Below are 20,260 nucleotides of genomic sequence, written 5' to 3' on the forward strand. Positions count from 1 at the left end.
CCACACATCATTGTTACGCATTGTATTCTGCACAGGCATGCGTTGTCAACAAAACAATAACCTTGCCTCCAAAACTGGCAGTAGTATTAACTGTAGTGGAATGCGTGAACTAGTGCTCTGAGGCACCGCATCTTCAGTGAGCTGTGTAAAGAAATGGGCTTCTGTACTTTTGTACTTCTGTACTTTTGTACTTCTGTACCATTCTAACGTTCGGTGGTTATCCCGGGGACAGGTGCTGAATCGTGTGGAATTAGCCCTGTTTTTGCAAGAGCACCAACATTGTCATGCAGATTGCTTCAAGAATTCTGAGTTCATTCTCATTTTAGCGTACATGACTGATATCTTCGCAGCTCTCAATCATCTCAATCAAAAGATGCAGGGCGGTGGAGTCCAGATCATCGAAGCGGAGGAAAACCTGAAGGCTTTTCAAAAAAAGCTACCGTAATGGAAACGACGAACAGAGAGCGATAACTTCGCAAACTTTCCCCTGCTGGATAACTGTGTAAGTAAGATCGAAGATGTATCTGGAATCGGAGACATTTCTGTACCCGCTGAACTGAAGCAAGCAATTGCCACGCACTTAGATGAGCTTGCAAAGTCTCTCGACTGATACTTCCCTACAAGAGAGTCATATCCAGCATGGGTGAGACAGCCGTTCACGTTTAGTGTTGAGACAACAGATGTCAATGATGAATACCTCGATGAAATCATTGAAATTCAGCAGAGCCAGGTTCAACAGCAACTCTTCAGAACAACAATGCTTTCAACGTTTTGGTGTCAACAAATGGTAACGTACCCTGTTATTGCTAAGAAAGCTCTGGAGATGTTCATACCGTTTGTTACAACATATCTTTGCGAGCAAATCCTTTTCGAGGATGCTGGACATAAAAACGAAGAAAAGGAACAGACTTTGTTGTGAAAATGACATGAGAGTGGCACTTGCCAAGGTGAAGCCGCACATTTCTGAACTGGTCTCTGAAAGGCAACAGCAGAAGTCACACTGATTTGCAGTAAATATTCATTTATGTTTTTGTGTGAAAATCATGTTTTGATGATTTTGTTCTTTGAACACAGTGATGTTGATGCATGGTTCATTTTGTGCACCAGTAAAATATATACCTATGTTTTGAATTTGAAAAAAAATCATATTTTATTTTTCCAATTAAGGGTTCGGTGAATGCGCATATGAAACTGGTGGGGTTCAGTACCTCCAACAAGGTTAAGAACCACTGGTATAGATAGATGATACTGTAACTCCAACCAGTAAAGCTGTGCTGAACTGAACCTCCTGACTGACAAACCAGAAACCAACCAATATCAACACTGCCATCTGCTGGCTAACACCCCCTCCTGTTTTGTACATTATTGATGGAATACATTAATAAACAGTAAACAATGTTTGCCCTGCCCATAAACCCTATGGCCCCTATCAAACAGTATAAATGAGACCCCTGACAGACCGTAATTGCTGACCATCATTTCTGCATATGAATATCAAACATTAAGTGAAAGATTGTATGCCAATGACTAACCAAAATACCTACTACTTGATCATTATTGATTAATAATCCCGTATTTGATTAATTTCATAAACATTCATTTGGTGAATGAGTAAAATGAAGCGCACCAGTAACACCAGAGTAGGTCACTGATGACATGGCTTTCTCTGTTGACAGAGGGCTATTAACTTCAGCACCGTGGAGAGCAGCCGCCATGGAACAAGGGAGAGCCAGATAGCGATTGGATAATAATGTTAAGATGCCTAAATCGCGAGTAGAGAGCAGTGTGCCTATTGGTCAGGACTGATGGGACAGCAGATTCACGGACAATGATAGGACAGCTACGGCATTGGAGATGCATTACTTCCACGACCTCGTATAAAAAGTGAAATAACAGTGATTTATTCTACTTTATCTCTTCATTATCAAGCTTTGTCATTCCTCATATTCGATGTGGTGGAACTGACAGCATGCAGCCGAGGGACAGGACATTGTAAATAGCAACAGTGCGCTCAGCACAGGAGGAGGTAAGCAGATTATGTTTCCAATGGAAGTCTGTTGATCCCTATCAGGATAGCACTAATTTCAAAGATAGCGGGTTGATTTGAAGCGAGTACCGATAGTATATCGGTCTATTCAGCTAATTAAAATCAAAATACCACGAATGTTAGGCTATGAAGACTGATTTAGTAAGTCTCCACTTTTACTCGCACACCGGAAGGATCCCAGTTCTTAAACCCTGAAGAGTCACCATTGAGCCGATGCCACCAACACGTCTCTCTGTGTGTGTGTGTGTGTGTGTGTGTGTCAGCAAATCTCTTCAGTCGAATGTGACAAGTGACAACGTTGAGATTATAGATCTTGAAAACACTGGATAAAAGCATAGCTACAGTATGTCACAAGTGGTGTCACACATAAGCTGCACACTGACATAATTGATCCATCTCTTTCTGTCAGTAGTCTTTGTTCAATTATTGTGTTAGACCTACTAATGTAATGTGCAAATACATTTCACCAGTGAGTGCAAAAGCTGATTGGTACTGAGTTTCAGAATGACTGCATTTACAAAGCTACACTTTCTTTATTTGTAGGTTCAAGAGATTGAGGACCAAAACAATCTGAACAATAAAATCAACAGTCATGGCTGGTAAGGATTTGCATTCTATTTAAATTGACACACAGTATGCATATGTTTTGGTACATTATCATGGTGTTCGATGAAAGTCATTTACTTTATGGTTTGGCTCTCATCAACCAACCAACCATACAAACAATATTACAGTGCCTTGCGAAAGTATTCTGCCCCCTTGAACTTTGCGACCTTTTGCCACATTTCAGGCTTCAAACATAAAGATATAAAACTGTATTTTTTTGTGAAGAATCAACAACAAGTGGGACACAATCATGAAGTGGAACGACATTTATTGGATATTTCAAACTTTCTTAACAAATCAAAAACGGAAATATTGGGCGTGCAAAATTATTCAGCCCCCTTAAGTTAATACTTTGTAGCGCCACCTTTTGCTGTGATTACAGCTGTAAGTCGCTTGGGGTATGTCTCTATCAGTTTTGCACATCGAGAGACTGGCTTTTTTTTCCCATTCCTCCTTGCAAAACAGCTCGAGCTCAGTGAGGTTGGATGGAGAGCATTTGTGAACAGCAGTTTTCATTTCTTTCCACAGATTCTCGATTGGATTCAGGTCTGGACTTTGACTTGGCCATTCTAACACTTATGTTTATTTTTGAACCATTCCATTGTAGATTTTGCTTCATGTTTTGGATCATTGTCTTGTTGTAAGACAAATCTCCGTCCCAGTCTCAGGTCTTTTGCAGACTCCATCAGGTTTTCTTACAGAATGGTCCTGTATTTGGCTCCATCCATCTTCCCATCAATTTTAACCATCTTCCCTGTCCCTGCTGAAGAAAAGCAGGCCCAAACCATGATGCTGCCACCACCATGTTTGACAGTGGGGATGGTGTGTTCAGGGTGATGAGCTGTGTTGCTTTTACGCCAAACATAACGTTTTGCATTGTTGCCAAAAAGTTCAATTTTGGTTTCATCTGACCAGAGCACCTTCTTCCACATGTTTGGTGTGTCTCCCAGGTGGCTTGTGGCAAACTTTAAACGACACTTTTTATGGATATCTTTAAGAAATGGCTTTCTTCTTGCCACTCTTCCATAAAGGCCAAATTTGTGCAATATACGACTGATTGTTGTCCTATGGACAGAGTCTCCCACCTCAGCTGTAGATCTCTGCAGTTCATCCAGAGTGATCATGGGCCTCTTGGCTGCATCTCTGATCAGTCTTCTCCTTGTATGAGCTGAAAGTTTAGAGGGACGGCCAGGTCTTGGTAGATTTGCAGTGGTCTGATACTCCTTCCATTTCAATATTATCGCTTGCACAGTGCTCCTTGGGATGTTTAAAGCTTGGGAAATCTTTTTGTATCCAAATCCGGCTTTAAACTTCTTCACAACAGTATCTCGGACCTGCCTGGTGTGTTCCTTGTTCTTCATGATGCTCTCTGCGCTTTTAACGGACCTCTGAGACTATCACAGTGCAGGTGCATTTATACGGAGACTTGATTACACACAGGTGGATTGTATTTATCATCATTAGTCATTTAGGTCAACATTGGATCATTCAGAGATCCTCACTGAACTTCTGGAGAGAGTTTGCTGCACTGAAAGTAAAGGGGCTGAATAATTTTGCACGCCCAATTTTTCAGTTTTTGATTTGTTAAAAAAGTTTGAAATATCCAATAAATGTCGTTCCACTTCATGATTGTGTCCCACTTGTTGTTGATTCTTCACAAAAAAATACAGTTTTATATCTTTATGTTTGAAGCCTGAAATGTGGCAAAAGGTCGCAAAGTTCAAGGGGGCCGAATACTTTCACAAGGCACTGTATCTAGCCTAACATGACACACCTGCAAATGCTACCGATGTATTATTGACTCATGAAATGATTGTCATTTCTCCAGCAGAGAATAACTTCCCTCCAATACCGGGGTTCATCCCCCTGCAGCCATGTTTCTACCAGGACTTTGACGAGGAGATCCCTGAACAGCATCGCACCATGTGCAAGAGACTCTACCACCTGTGGATCTGTGAGTGCCCACTGCCCACTATCCACAGCCCACTAGCCACTGCCCACTACCCACAGCCCACTAGCCACTGCCCACTACCCACAGCCCATACTAGAACAACTCTAGTCAGCCACTCTGTTATAGAGTCCACATATTTAGGGGTTATGATCTCTTATTGCACTGTTATACTTCTTTCACACTACTGAGCTGAGCCAAGAGAGCCAAGCCAAGCTGCACTGCGCTGGCCTGATTACTCATCAACCATAGTTGCTGGAAAGGAACGTGTGAAAGGAAAATAAGTGTGCCAGGACAGTACGGTTCAGGAAGCCACAATAGTGTGAAACAAGTTTCCCCTCTGTGCAGTTTTTCTATGTAGCCCTCTCTCCAGTGTAGCCTACTGTTTAGATTAGATCATTGTGGTGAACACACGGGAGCTGACAGTTAACCTCTCCCATGCCACATGGGTTGTCTTCATCCACCACAGCTACAAAGAATGACGGAGGGTGTTCTGGTTTAACTAGATACAGTGCCTTGCGAAAGTATTCGGCCCCCTTGAACTTTGCGACCTTATGCCACATTTCAGGCTTCAAACATAAAGATATAAAACTGTATTTTTTTGTGAAGAATCAACAACAAGTGGGACACAATCATGAAGTGGAACGACATTTATTGGATATTTCAAACTTTTTTAACAAATCAAAAACAGAAAAATTGGGCGTGCAAAATTATTCAGCCCCTTTACTTTCAGTGCAGCAAACTCTCTCCAGAAGTTCAGTGAGGATCTCTGAATGATCCAATGTTGACCTAAATGACTAATGATGATAAATACAATCCACCTGTGTGTAATCAAGTCTCCGTATAAATGCACCTGCACTGTGATAGTCTCAGAGGTCCGTTAAAAGCGCAGAGAGCCTCATGAAGAACAAGGAACACACCAGGCAGGTCCGAGATACTGTTGTGAAGAAGTTTAAAGACGGATTTGGATACCAAAAGATTTCCCAAGCTTTAAACATCCCAAGGAGCACTGTGCAAGCGATAATATTGAAATGGAAGGAGTATCAGACCACTGCAAATCTACCAAGACCTGGCCGTCCCTCTAAACTTTCAGCTCATACAAGGAGAAGACTGATCAGAGATGCAGCCAAGAGGCCCATGATCACTCTGGATGAACTGCAGAGATCTACAGCTGAGGTGGGAGACTCTGTCCATAGGACAACAATCAGTCGTATATTGCACAAATCTGTCCTTTATGGAAGAGTGGCAAGAAGAAAGCCATTTCTTAAAGATATCCATAAAAAGTGTCGTTTAAAGTTTGCCACAAGCCACCTGGGAGACACACCAAACATGTGGAAGAAGGTGCTCTGGTCAGATGAAACCAAAATTGAACTTTTTGGCAACAATGCAAAACGTTATGTTTGGCGTAAAAGCAACACAGCTCATCACCCTGAACACACATCCCCACTGTCAAACATGGTGGTGGCAGCATCATGGTTTGGGCCTGCTTTTCTTCAGCAGGGACAGGGAAGATGGTTAAAATTGATGGGAAGATGGATGGAGCCAAATACAGGACCATTCTGGAAGAAAACCTGATGGAGTCTGCAAAAGACCTGAGACTGGGACAGAGATTTGTCTTCCAACAAGACAATGATCCAAAACATAAAGCAAAATCTACAATGGAATGGTTAAAAAATAAACATATCCAGGTGTTAGAATGGCCAAGTCAAAGTCCAGACCTGAATCCAATCGAGAATCTGTGGAAAGAACTGAAAACTGCTGTTCACAAATGCTCTCCATCCAACCTCACTGAGCTCGAGCTGTTTTGCAAGGAGGAATGGGAAAAGATTTCGGTCTCTCGATGTGCAAAACTGATAGAGACATACCCCAAGCGACTTACAGCTGTAATCGCAGCAAAAGGTGGCGCTACAAAGTATTAACTTAAGGGGGCTGAATAATTTTGCATGCCCAATTTTTAAGTTTTTGATTTGTTAAAAAAGTTTGAAATATCCAATAAATGTCGTTCCACTTCATGACTGTGTCCCACTTGTTGTTGATTCTTCACAAAAAAATACAGTTTTATATCTTTATGTTTGAAGCCTGAAATGTGGCAAAAGGTTGCAAAGTTCAAGGGGGCCGAATACTTTCGCAAGGCACTGTATGTGTATGTCGGTGGTGGTCGGTGCCGTTTAAGATGAGGGAAGAGCATTTTTTTGTTATGAGCACGAGCATGGACTAAATCAATTATTTAGTGACGTGAATATATTTCGTATAATTTTATCTAAAAAGGATCACTTTTCTACTGTTTCACTATTGACATTTTCCTGAAATTCACTGAGTATCTGCCTTCACTAGTGTGTCTGTCATCCACGCCCGTGGGATGATGCATACGCTGCTCCTTCTTCATATTTAATGACTTATCTTTTATTCTCTCTGCAGATCCCCCCCATTAAGTGATAAACATGTAAACATGTATTCTGTACCTCTGTGTTTGCACTTATACACCAAATCCAGTGTTGATGGAATGTTGTGCTTGCTCTGCATGTTTGATGTTTCTATGAGTTTATGTGTCTATGATTTCAGTCATTCTAAAATGTAACCCCTTAAACTCACCTCATTGAATAGTCACCCTTGTCACATTAGATGTATTGGTCAAGAATAGACAGAATTGTACAGAAAACTCAAAGGTATTCTTTGCTCAACTTAACCAATTAAAATACTTCTATCCTTCACTTTGTTTCTTTGCCTGAGATGGAAAAAAGACTAATCACTTAATGGGTCTATTATTATAGCTCTGGTTGGGTTTGTAAAAGACTAATCACTTAATGAGTCTATTATTATAGCTCTGGTTGGGTTTGTAGCTTGGATGAAGGGATATCTCTTCCCTTTGTGGACCAGTAATTGAAGCTGATTGGCTGCCTGTGGCAGTTCTGTGGAGCAGGCCGGAACTGAACCTCTAGCTCACACAGTGCTTTAAATTACAACCAATTTGTTCTTAAGAACAGTAGGTTTGCTAGATTACTGAGACTTAGAGCAAAACAGAGAAGAGAAAGAAAATATGGACATCTGCAGAAAGGACACCCAAGGAACCGGAGTGGACAGAATGTGCACATTTATCTGAGAGCTGGTTCCCTGACTGGGGTTATACTGTATTATACTTTGGCATTGTTCTACTGGTGTGTATAACAGTGTGTTCTCCTGGTGGTGTGTTTTATAGTGTATGCAATCACCCTGGCTGTGAATTTGGCGGGCTGCTTTGTGTGGATGCTGGGTGGAGGGGGCGTGACAAATTTTGGCATGGCCATCATATGGTTGATTCTCTTCACCCCCTGCTCCTATGCATGCTGGTTCAGGCCCATCTACAAGGCTTTCAAGTAAGTGGATTTCATACACATCCATAAGGTATCCAAGTACCACTAGATCCTTTTAAGCTGTAACTAGGGCCCATAGTTTTTCTTGATCAGGCTAAATGGTCAGGAAACCCCTCCCCCTGGTCTTACTATGACACCATTATGCTTGATCATAGGGATATACCGTCAGTCAAGGGAAATCAGTTACTGCCAAGAGAAATCTAACAAGTACCACACTGTATAATGTCCTGTGTGTCCGTGTATTTACAATTCCTTTTTGTTGTTCTCCGAGGACTGACAGCTCGTTCAACTTCATGGCGTTCTTCTTTGTGTTCATGGCCCAGGTGGGCATCAGTATTATCCAGTGCATAGGGATCCCAGGCTGGGGAAACTGGTAAACTGCTTACACATTCAAATCACCTTCAATAATAAGCCCATTATAAATGATTATACACATGTATAAATGCTTAGAAATGTTCCATAATGTATTATACATGAAAGTTATTGTGTTACCAACAAATGTTTAGCCAAAACATTTATGTCTTTAAAACAACAGCAGTATAACCTCCTACATTACCACATCCTGTCATATCATTAACAATGCAATAGATGACAGTCAGGAAATAGCCTCACTCAGGACATTTATGACTCTGTCATTCTGTCTGAGTTTAAGGCTGTTAAGGGCTAAATGTCACCTGGCTTCACTTTGATTAGCAGATATAATTGTAATGGCAGCTTCCATAAAGTGTATAAATGTCAACATTCAGAAATGGATGGTTTTATATGTGGGATATCAAACTTTTTTAAGGCTGATCCATGATATTAGCCTGCTACATAAAGTGATCATGATCGCTGTCAATGTTCGGAAGGTCTTCCTAATTTTTGGTATACTCAGTGTACACGAGCAAAAGGTAACTGTCTTCTTCTTCTCTACATCTCTCAGCGGCTGGCTGGCCACCATCTCTTTCTTCAGCTACAACCTTTGGATCGCCTTGCTGATGCTCATCCCCACCCTCTTTTTCACTGCCACGGCAACGCTGTCCTTCATCGCCCTCACCAAGGCAAGTTAATATCATTTGTGTTCCGTCACAACCATGGGACACGTAGAGCATGAGGATGTGTATGGTGATCTTTATGTCAGTCACTCATGCCCATTGTGCCGGCTGGTGCATAGGGCAGCAACAAAGGTCTCCATTGCTCTCTGTCATCTTTATGTGCAGCCTGACATTTTCCTGTCGTCCCACTGCTCCCTCTCTCCAGGTCCATAACTTCTACCGTGGCAGCGGGGGCAGCATAGGCAAGGCTCAGGAGGAGTGGACCACAGGGGCCTGGAAGAACCCCCACATCCAGCAGGCAGCGCAGCAGGCAGCTATGGGAGCCGCCACGGGGGCCATGGTTCCGGATCAGCAGTACTCCAGCAACACCCCACAGTACAATGACAACCAGATGTAGGGGATAAAGTGGAGGGAAGCTTGTCAAAGCAGGAGCAGGAGTTTGGTATCTGTTTATCCCATCCCCTAAAAAGTGTGTCTTTATCACAACAGCTCTTTCTATAGGGCAGGGGTCTTCAACCTTTTTTGCCCAGGGACCCTCTCCCAGGCACACCAGCAACCCAGGGACCCCCATCATACGTTAGTGATTTGTTTTCTTCTCACTTGTCTTTTCTTAGCATCAAGTGAATGATAATGTCAAGGAGAAGTAATCAACATTTCAAAAATGAATAGGATTGTTTTTCATTATTGTAATTGGGGAAGGAAGTCTAACATAGCCTATTAGCTTGAAAGGTAACTCCAAACACACTAAGAGCTGCTGTTTAGCTGGTTACACAAAGGTAGTTTGTGTAACATACACATATGTTTGGAAAAATGCATGTCTAAGCCAAGAAAGCTTAAAAGCAGCCAGCGACACTTGACGCACTGGTAGCCGATGTCAGATACTCCGGTGAGTGTAATTGGCTCCAATAAGTGTCATTTGCTTAATATTAGGAGTTAAGAAATAATGTCGACATCATTAGAAGGAAGATATTCTCCTCTTTTCTGCTGTAATCATTTATTCTATTGTTGCTAGCGATATACCCCTGCTATAGGGCACTACACTACACTTCCACACTCTACCAGCTGACTCTGAACACCCATAAAGACATTTCATGTTCTCAGCATCTCCACTGAACTACAGTAACTGGTTTCTACTGTGTGATGTCATATTCCTGCTTCCGTTGCTTTGCTTTGATGTGTCACATCAAAGACGTGTCCCTATCTTATGTCACTGTGTTAGCAGGGCCCTGTGGCCACATGCACACAGCACCAACTCTGTGCGTCAGAGCTCATTCTGATCACCCACTATCCTCTCCTCTATGATCTTCGGTTTTGGTTTTTGGTAGCCTCCTCCTGCTCATGACTTGTAAAGTCATGCTCATGATATAGTATCTCAATTATATATATATATTTTTCACAGTAAGTTACTGGAGTCTAGGTTTTGCTGTGAATAAATGTAGCCACTGGCTGTAGGAAGAGAGCCATGTAAGACTGTGTTTGAGTGCAATACTATTCACTTTTAAATTTATTATTTTTTATTTTTTAAATCTACTGATATTTCAAAGCGGATAAAAACGGTTTATTACAGAATGTAGCACTGGGATAACTTTAATATTTTACCAGGAGTGTTTATGTACAGTAGGAGATAGCGTATTTGGTAATAAATATGTATTTTAAGAATGTATTACTTTGTATACTAGTGAATGCCAGCTGATTGACCAAAACGGACTCTCCTCTGAGCCATCAGGGTATTATTTTCAGGTAAAGCAGAGCTATAAACACTGTGAACCTTTCCCTTTAAGTCCATGTGTATGTTTTTGATAGCTTATATAATATGTATTTAAAATGAACCCATAGTCCTGTTTTGATTTAATACTGAGGAGTTTAACCTGGACGTTGGTGTTGATGTCCCTGGGGCTCACTGTGTACGTTGATATCTTTCATCGGGCTGACTCAGAGACTGTTTTAAAGAGACTCAATGGAGAGATAACTGTGTGCTACCAGCTCCTAGGCCTGAGCTGACAGATTACAGGCCAGTCGCATTTATCCACAGTCATGGAAATGGGACTTTCTTCTGAAAGTTTGAGAAGTAATGAATGAAGTAATGAATGCGTACCAAAACACAGAACTCTTTTTAGGGGACTTTTGTACAAAATGTCTTTAGAACAAGGCTCTCCAAGCCTGTTCCTGGAGAGCGCTACCGTCCTGTAGGTCTCCAATCCTAATCTAGCGCACCCGATTCTAATAATTAGCTGGTTGATCATCTGAATCAAGTAAATTACAACTGGGGTTGGAAGGAAAACCTACAGGAGGGTATCTCCAGGATCAGGGTTGGAGAGCCCTGCTTTAGATAAACATGTAACATCTATTGTAAATGAATCAATGTGAGCTATAAATTAATTGCTAGGATTTCTCGTTGTGTTTTGTATTGAATCTCTACATGTCTTAGAGGGTGCTCTTTTTTAAACGTGTGTAGTTAACGTCTTGTCTAGGGTTGACAATGTTAGACAGCAGCGTTGCATTGTATGTCTTGTTGTACGATTGTTTGACCACAGAGGGGCGCCGATGGTCCCTTTTATTTGTATGAGAGAAAATCCCTGATATCCAAGCTGCCTGCGCTCAGACGTCTGTCTATCCATACGGTAGACTTTAGGTCTATAGCTCAGTCAGTATTCAGTCAACAGCTCAATGGTTCCTCCTGTTCCCAGGTAATAGCTACATGTGACCAGGAAGGAAGGGAGAGATAGAGCCTTACATCTAAGTGGGCTCCAGTCAGCCGCAGCCTGGCTCATACTGCCCTCCTGCCACCTCTCTCTCACAGGGGCAGATGGCTGAGCAGGCGGTCCCCGTGAACACATTACAGTGTGCTCTAAGCTGTAGGGGAAAGAGAGACATTTATGGCATGGTATGGGTGCCACTTTCTCTGGGGTAGTAGGGGTTTGAAAATGACCTAAATGGGCTCCTATTGAGGGAAGAAGAGAGAGAGAGCAGTAGAAAAACAGTGTTTCCCAGGTGTTCATTAGTTCATGTTCTAGCTAGATCACTAATCTGGCCTAATCTATATATACCAAGGCACCTTAACCCCTCAAGTAGCTGTATTCACGTTCATGTGCAACCACCACAGCTCACACAGTACCAGCAGATGCTGTTGCTTCTTTGTCATGTCCATGTCATTAAATGTGTGGGAGATCATTGAACCAGTGGGATATCCCCCTTATGCTTATGCTGATCATGTGAGATGGCGTGGTCATCTTGGAGAGACAACTAGACAGTATTCTGAAGCACAGTTAGAAGAGGACTTTTATTCTAAAGTGTAATTGTTACGTACATTTAAAAATGTTGTCTTGTCGTTTTATGTTTTGATTTCCCTTACGGACATTAAACAAACTCTATTCCATTTTATGCCTTGAATATATACAGTGGGGTAAAAAAGTATTTAGTCAGCCACCAATTGTGAAAGTTCTCCCACTTAAAAAGACGAGAGGGGCCTGTAATTTTCATCATAGGTACACTTCAACTATGAAAGACAAAATGAGAAAAAAAATCCAGAAAATCACATTGTAGGATTTTTAATGAATTTATTTGCAAATTATGGTGGAAAATAAGTATTTGTTGCAATTCTTCGTTTTAATCAAACATTTGCATTTCGTAATTAAAATATGATGTTGAAATACTTTCCAAAACACAACATGTGAAACCAAGAAACATTTATTCTCTTTCTAGTAAGAAAACCTAGTGTGAGCCTGTGCATCCAGAGACTGCCTATAGGTGGCAGTGTTGATCCAGTGTGAGTGAGGGGTGCGCTGTTAAACTGTTCAACCAGTTGTCCACTGGGGGCAGTATACGATCTGTGTTTTTCTCCTCTGCCAGTGTGTGATTTCCCCAGATACACAGGCCTGAACACAAACAGAAAGAAATCCCAGATAGTCAAGGTGATAAAAGTGATATGGCCAGCATTTACTTGTCTGGCTAATAACTTTACTCTTGGTAAACTCAAATTTACTGAGCACAATTTCACCCTGGACATCCTCTGAGAAGGTGTCTCATCATAGATTAGATTCAAAAGCCCTTTAAATGGATTTATCTCTGGATGTCCCCTTGCTTTCCCGCTCTCCCTGTGTTGAGAGTGATAGAATCACTCAGAGGAGCTGGAGAAGAAATGACACAGTGATATAGGCACCCAGAGGACCCACTAGCAGTCACGGACCAGCCCTGTTATTGGTATAAACATGAAAAGCCATCTGTTGAATTGGGCCCACGTTTTATGAAAGAACAAGTCAGATAGATGCATTCTGGTTAATATGAAATAGTGATGGTTGGCAGCATTGGAATTGCATCATTGATTCATAAACAACTAAGGTTGTATAGCGATAGTGCATATCATACTCAGCATGTTATAAGCATTTAGTAACATCAATAGTATTTAGATAGTTGCTATTTTTAACACATTGTTTTGTCTTTCATGATAGTGTAGTAGACATGACTATACCAGGAACTCAGCTTAGCAACATCTCACCCAGGTCTTAGCGAAGATGTGAAAACTGCTCTCGGTGTTGAATTTACAACATAAAGTCAATAGCCATTCCTCAAAATGTGTCGGCATTAACTTTTGACCTGGCTGTGTATCCCCCTCCAGCTTCAATATTTTGATTATAGTCACCATGGCAAACTGCTAAAAATTCCCTCATACAGTAAACACATCTCTTCCCCATGATCAGTCAAGCTTACATGAGAGGAGAGGGCTGTGGAGGGCAGTGTGAAGAAGGAGGGGGGTCCACACAGAGGCCACAGTGTATGTCCTGGAGCAGGCCGAACACAGAGGGGCTTTATGTGCTACCAGTCAGCAGAGAGACAGACAGAGAGTTCCCCTTCAGGCTGTTCTAAACACTCCCAGGGACCGGGGCTGAGGGATCACACCCTGGCTACTGCTAAACCATGCTCTTAGAGGTGTGTGTCTGCGGTCACTTACCTAAACCAAACCTGGACTCTCTGGGATCACTCAGGCGTGTGGTGAGTCACCTGGAACATGGTGGAGCTGAAGATCAGTTTAGGTGTGACCTGGTCTCAGTTGGCCTTGTAGACCAGGCCTCTTGGAAGTCCAGACTTTGGTTTCTCTCATTTAGTTGCTCATTAAGATAAATACATCAGCAGCTCAGCGGTTAACTAACAGAGTGATTAATGGCTAGTAGAAGGCACACAGAAGGCAGTATGGCAAATCCACAGGCATCCCTGTTCTTATTTTCTTGAGTGTAACTTAACATGATGTGTTCTGGAGACACAGGCAAACACACACACACACACACACACACACACACACACACACACACACACACACACACACACACACACACACACACACACACACACACACACACACACACACACACACACACACACACACACACACACACACACACACACACACACACACACACTCTCTCTCCAAGAGTAGCAGTGATCATGTGGTAAGAATTTCCAACCCAGCTCATCTTCTCACGCACATCATGAGATGGATCAGAGCAGCCAGCCAAGAACTAAGGAGGGGTCACCAAGCTGTCTGGAGTCAGGCCACGTTACTCTGCTACAGAAAAGACTGTTGCCGCCACCAGGATGTGAAATCACCCATCTGATGATGGGAGGCGTCCCATTGACACCCAGAGGAGGCAGGGACAGTACAGGCTGTCGTGTAGAAAGAGTCCACTGAAATATGGTGCTGTCAGAGGATGGGAGACGCAGGGCAGAGTGGCGCTGGCGGCTGCAGCCGAGGCACCATCACTCCCTGTGGCTGACTTCATCAGCTTTCCCTATGGAGCCCATTGGGAGGATGACGTCTGCAGACATTCTGTATATACATACATACAGACAGATATATCCCTCACTAACTGGGGGAGTCCTACCTTGCCTTCTGAACATCCGGTCATTAGTTTCAATTGTCTGGGACCATAAACACGAATATCCCAAATTCAATTTCTTCCCCTTTCAAAGAAGGGGAGCCTTAATGAGAATGTATTGCCCTGTTGTTGCAGCCGTGCAGTCGTTCGGACTCCCAGGGATATGAAGGAACGAGACATTTGCATACCCCTTAAAGCTGATGAGTGGAGAAAGTGAGAGAACCCAAGTTTGAAGAAGAATACATCTTTGCCTCAGACACCAAAACGGGGCCAGATGTTTCAGAGATGAGGCACGAGGCATTTAAACTGTCAGGCTGTGCACTCGAGTGTGTCGTCAGTCTACTACTCAAGCTGCTTCCCAGCCTCCTATAACGCCCATCGCTTTCGATGCAGAGCGCTAACACAAAAAGTGAGATGTTTGTTATCTCAGATATATACGGCACACTCTGCTCTGTATAAAATATGTACAGGATGAGACAGGATGAGCCATTATCAAAACAAATGAGCCAGTGACTGCAGCTGCATGTAAATCAGAACATCATTTAGTTCACTGTTCAAATGATGGAAACAGTTTTTTTTCTTCTTGACTTACACTGTGCCCACTCAGTCATTGCTCCTTTTCTCTCCATCCAACCTGGACTCAGGGGTAGATGCAACAAGGAAACGGAAATCCAGGTTAAATATTATACTAATTTGTGTCCCGGATTTCCGTTTACTCTGTTGGATCTATCCCTAAGTATTGTAGGGGTATGTATCAGGTATGGTATGTAGCAGTCTGTAACCCTTTCCTGCAGTCGAATCACCAAAGCGCCCTCTCGTGGCCTCATGGGTGGAATGTTATTAATATTTTTTGTACAGAAAATCCAGTGTTTCTATGTCAAACTTTTTTTTAAAATATATTTTATTCTGTGGTTTATATAAACTGTAATATTGGGATGTAAACTCAACATTTAAAAACATGTCAACTCTACACTGAGTGTATAAAACATTAAGGACACCTTCCTAATATTGAGTTGCACCCCCCTTTTGCCCTCAGAAGAGCCTCAATTCGTCGGGCATGGTGTCGAAAGCGTTCCACAGGGATGCTGGCCCATGTTGGCCCATTTTGACTCCAATGCTTTCCATGTCTCAATTGTCTCAAGGCTTAAAAATCCTCCTTTAACCTGTCTCCTCCCCTTCATCTATACTGATTAAAGTGAATTTAACAAGTGACATCAATAAGAGATCATAGCTTTCACCTGGATTCACCTGGTATGTCTATGTCATGGAAAGAGTAGGTGCCCTTAATGTTTTGTACATTCAGTGTATATCTGACATGGTACAGAGCTCTTCTTTTTGTTAAGCCCATAACCATGTGTGTGTGGTGTATACTTTTGTTTCAAAGTAGATTTGTTTAAGAAACCTGATTTAGCCCACTGCAGGAACAGGTTTTAAGGTGAGAGATTGCATTTTTTTATGAGCATGGCCTTATTTATATTATAGCATATTGGATGACTGTCATTCATATTTCATTCATCCAGCTCAATGTAACATCGACAGGTTTAGGCTACTACATGATACTTGAATTTTCACTATACCCATCATGAGGTTGCTACAATCTAGCCTATGAATGAAAGTGTACAATATAGGTGTACAAAAAATGTGAATAATCAAGGTGACAGACAGTGACACATTCAATACCATATTGCACATGCTTGCCTGCATCTAGCTGATCTAAGGTGTAATCATTAGACCAACAGTTGAAATCGAGACTTTCTATTGGACAAATTCCTGTATGTTTATCCCCATTTCATTCCGTTTAAGAAATGCTTTTCAACAGAATCGGCGGAATTACTAAATCCTTGATCACATGCAAACACAGTTCACTTTCATAGCAGCCACATACAAACAGCATAATAATTTTGCTTGTTGTAGAACTCCTTCTCATAACTATGTGTTCTCCACCTCTCACCTTTTCTCTTCGCTTGTGGATTTCAGTGCACAACACATCAGCTGTCTGAGACCAGACAAAAAAAACTTTCGAAGCCAAACCTTCATATCATAACCACTAACCACTACTCATGAACCTACATCGTTGTCAACAACCCGCTCCAAGCAGTAAATTAAGAAAACCAAAACCTTGACTTGGAAGAGTTCCAGTGTTGGATAGCCATATCCAGCTTGCTAACATAGCATCCCTCTCTGTTTGAGCCGGGTGTTTGAGTATGCTAAACTAGCTAGCTGCATTTGTTAGCTAAGTGAAAGTGAAAAAAATCAAACGAAATCTCTCTCTCTCGTTTCTCTTGAATTTTTAAAGAAATGAATTTGCTCAGAATAGTTCAACTATTGTCTTTCTCTCTCTGAGTCAACTACTCACCACATTTTATGCACTGCAGTGCTAGATAGCTTTCAGTACTAGATTAATTATCTGAACCTTTAATTGGTTGAACAACATGTCAGTTCATGCTGCAAGAGCTCTGAGAGGTTGGAGGACATTCTCCAGAAGTTTTTATAATTACTCTGTAAGTCTATGGAAGGGGGTGATAAACATGAGCCTCTTAGGTTCTTTATTCAAGTCAAAGTACAGAAACTAGCTGTCCTCCAGCTACACCATGGTGCTGTTGAGGCTACTATAGAAACTTCATTGCAAAACAGTGTGTTTTAATCAATTATTTGGTGATGATGTAAATATATTTTAGTATAGTTTTAACTAAAAAGGATAACTTTTTTATATTTAGCTATTTTGATATGTATGAAATTCACAGAGGATGATGGTCCTCCCCTTCCTCCTCTGAGGAGCCTCCACTGGCATGTATTAATTTGTGGATGTCCATCATCCATTTTGTATGATATCTTACGAATTACAATTCCTATGATATGTTACGAATTGCAATTCGTAAATATGTTGCGATTTTCAATATGTACATGTTACTAATGTTAGCTAGGTGGCTAGGTGGTTAACGCTAAGGTTAACTAAGTGGCTAATGTCATCTAGGACATGGGTTAGGGGTTAAGGTTAAGGTTAGAGTTATGAGTTATTGTTAGGGGAAGGGTTAGCTAATATGTTAAGTAGTTGAAAAGTAGCTGAAAAGTAGTAAATAGTTGCAAAGATGCTAAATAGCTCAAATGCTAAAGTTGGGCTGCGTTATATGCAGACCCATTCACCCAGACCAACCACCCTCTTTAAGTTTAAAGTAACCTTCTTTCTTATGCAACCATATCAAACGTAACATATCATGCTAATTTAAGTGTCCTGAATTTACATGTACTATATTACGTCTAGTATTTCAGACCAGGATGCTCCATCTCTCCTTCTCCCGCTCTTTGTTCCCTCCATTCCCAAAGACAATCTCTCCTTTCTCTTTGACCACAGAGCAACATGTTTATCCTCCCTGAAAATGAAGGTGAGCCTTTATTCATTGAATTAATTTGAAAAGCGCAGTAACAGCCAGAAGATGAATTATCTGTGGCCTTGATGTTGTGCCCCAGAATATGTGTGCAGCAGGAAGGCTCTGCAGAATGAGACCGCATGTCTGGGGGTTATTTTTTGGCAATGTCTGGTTGCATAATAATTCCTTTTCTCTCCTTCCTCTCAATTGAATTATCCTCACCAAGAGAATGCTTGAGTGGGGAGTAGAGCAGTCTCAAGTTATGTCTTCAAGCCTTGTCTCAAATTATGGTCAAATGATGTTGGAATGCTTAGTGAGCTTGTAGCTAGTTAGTTCTATCATTGATCTGAGAGTAAGTAAGGATAGAATGCTAAGGCCAAGTCAGAACACTTAGAAGCTTTGTAACTGTGTCAGAGGAAGTAAGATGGTAAAGACCAAAGGTGGACTAATGAATATTGATGGAGAGGAGACAGACAGTCAGAGACCGGCAGAGATAGATAGACAGGCCATGGAATGAAGATCCATGTAGCTATGACATGATTAAGTATTCCGTGACTGGTTATTAGATACATCAATTACCTGTCCACTCCCTCTGGCCTCGTGGGAGTTTTAATAGATTGATCTCTAGGACTGTAAGCTGTCCTGTACCTCTCCTATGGGTGTGAATGGATCTCAACTTTGTCCTGAGTGACGGTCTATGACACCCTCACAATGAAGATAATTTCAGACTTAACTCTGCAATACTGTACAGCTCACCGTGTATTTTACAAGTCACTCATCACCCTCATCGACCCTCCTCACACCCACTGCTTCCTTTCCTAGAGCCTAAGCAGTATAAGACCTCAGTTGATCCCCATAGAGCCACGCCTGTAGCATGAGAGTTCTTAGAGGCCAAAATGTGTTCCCAATGTTTACACAAACTGAATCTCATGCCATAACATGGATTACATTCACACTTGTCCATTTTTAACGTAGAGCCTAGGAAAGCCTCCCCACCTTCCCCAGGCTGTATCACATCCGGCCATGATTGGGAGTCCCATACAGTAGGGGGGCACACAAGTGGCCCAGCGTCATTCGGGTTTGGCCGGTGTAGGTCGTCATCGTAAATAAGAATTTGTTCTTAACTGACTTGCCTAGTTGAATAAAAGTTAAATAAAAAAAATTAAAATTACAATAATAAAGCTGATGTCAAATGATGTACAGTAACTCACTGCCGTGTATTCTGTTACCCTGTCCTCTCTTTCCAGCAAGCACACACACACGCACACACACGTGCACACACGCGCACACACGCGCACACACACACACACACATACTCGCACACGCACACACACAATAATCTGGAGGACTTTTTTAGAAGTGTCTGTGTACCGTAAGGAAAAGGCTGAGAGCAGCTTGAACAAATAGCCATCACAGAGAGGAAGTCCCCTCAGAGTGGTCAGGGTAATACAGGGACAAACAGGAGGAACATAACACCCATGGGGATGACACAGGAAATATTGGACATTTTGTCCTCCGGAGATGAGAAATATTTTCATTCCGAAGGATTCAATTTTTTTATTTGTTTTATTTCACCTTTATTTAACCAGGTAGGCTAGTTGAGAACACCTTTATTTAACCAGGGAGGCTAGTTGAGAACACCTTTATTTAACCAGGTAGGCTAGTTGAGAACACCTTTATTTAACCAGGTAGGCTAGTTGAGAACACCTTTATTTAACCAGGTAGGCTAGTTGAGAACACCTTTATTTAACCAGGTAGGCTAGTTGAGAACACCTTTATTTAACCAGGTAGGCCAGTTGAGAACACCTTTATTTAACCAGGAAGGCTAGTTGAGAACAAGTTCTCATTTTCAACTGCGACCTGGCCAAGATAAAGCATAGCAGTGTGACACAGACAACAACACAGAGTTACACATGGAGTAAACAACAAACAAGCCAATACACAATAAACAAGTCAATGACACAGTAGAAAAAAGAAAGTCTATATACAGTGTGTGCAAAAGGCATGAAGAGGTAAGCAATAAATAGGTCATAGGAG

The 20,260-nt window shown here is 41.8% G+C and overlaps 1 protein-coding gene across 2 annotated transcripts; it reads left to right on the forward strand.

Annotated features, from left to right (window-relative positions):
* The first annotated feature begins 1,664 nt into the window (after positions 1-1,664).
* LOC109895270 (secretory carrier-associated membrane protein 5-like) lies at positions 1,665-14,393 on the forward strand. Of its 2 annotated transcripts, none has more exons than XM_031830817.1 (7): positions 1,665-2,026; positions 2,591-2,646; positions 4,482-4,607; positions 7,798-7,954; positions 8,223-8,324; positions 8,874-8,991; positions 9,191-14,393. In XM_031830817.1, the coding sequence occupies exons 2-7, from the start codon at positions 2,640-2,642 to the stop codon at positions 9,380-9,382; spliced, it is 702 nt and encodes a 233-aa protein (XP_031686677.1). In that variant the 5' UTR covers positions 1,665-2,026; positions 2,591-2,639; the 3' UTR covers positions 9,383-14,393. The 2 variants fall into 2 exon arrangements, with proteins under 2 accessions (XP_031686677.1, XP_031686678.1); XM_031830818.1 differs by having other exon boundaries at positions 4,485-4,607; positions 9,191-12,361.
* The last annotated feature ends 5,867 nt before the right edge of the window (positions 14,394-20,260 follow it).

The sequence above is a fragment of the Oncorhynchus kisutch genome, linkage group LG8 (genome assembly GCF_002021735.2).
Source record: "Oncorhynchus kisutch isolate 150728-3 linkage group LG8, Okis_V2, whole genome shotgun sequence".
Lineage (NCBI taxonomy): Eukaryota > Metazoa > Chordata > Actinopteri > Salmoniformes > Salmonidae > Oncorhynchus > Oncorhynchus kisutch.

Bases quoted from the DNA above. Each gene is read 5' to 3' on its own strand.
- LOC109895270 (XM_031830817.1), top strand. The intron at 8,325-8,873 runs GTAAACTGCTTA...TACATCTCTCAG, and splicing joins ATCCCAGGCTGGGGAAACTG to CGGCTGGCTGGCCACCATCT. The intron at 8,992-9,190 runs GCAAGTTAATAT...CCCTCTCTCCAG, and splicing joins CCTTCATCGCCCTCACCAAG to GTCCATAACTTCTACCGTGG.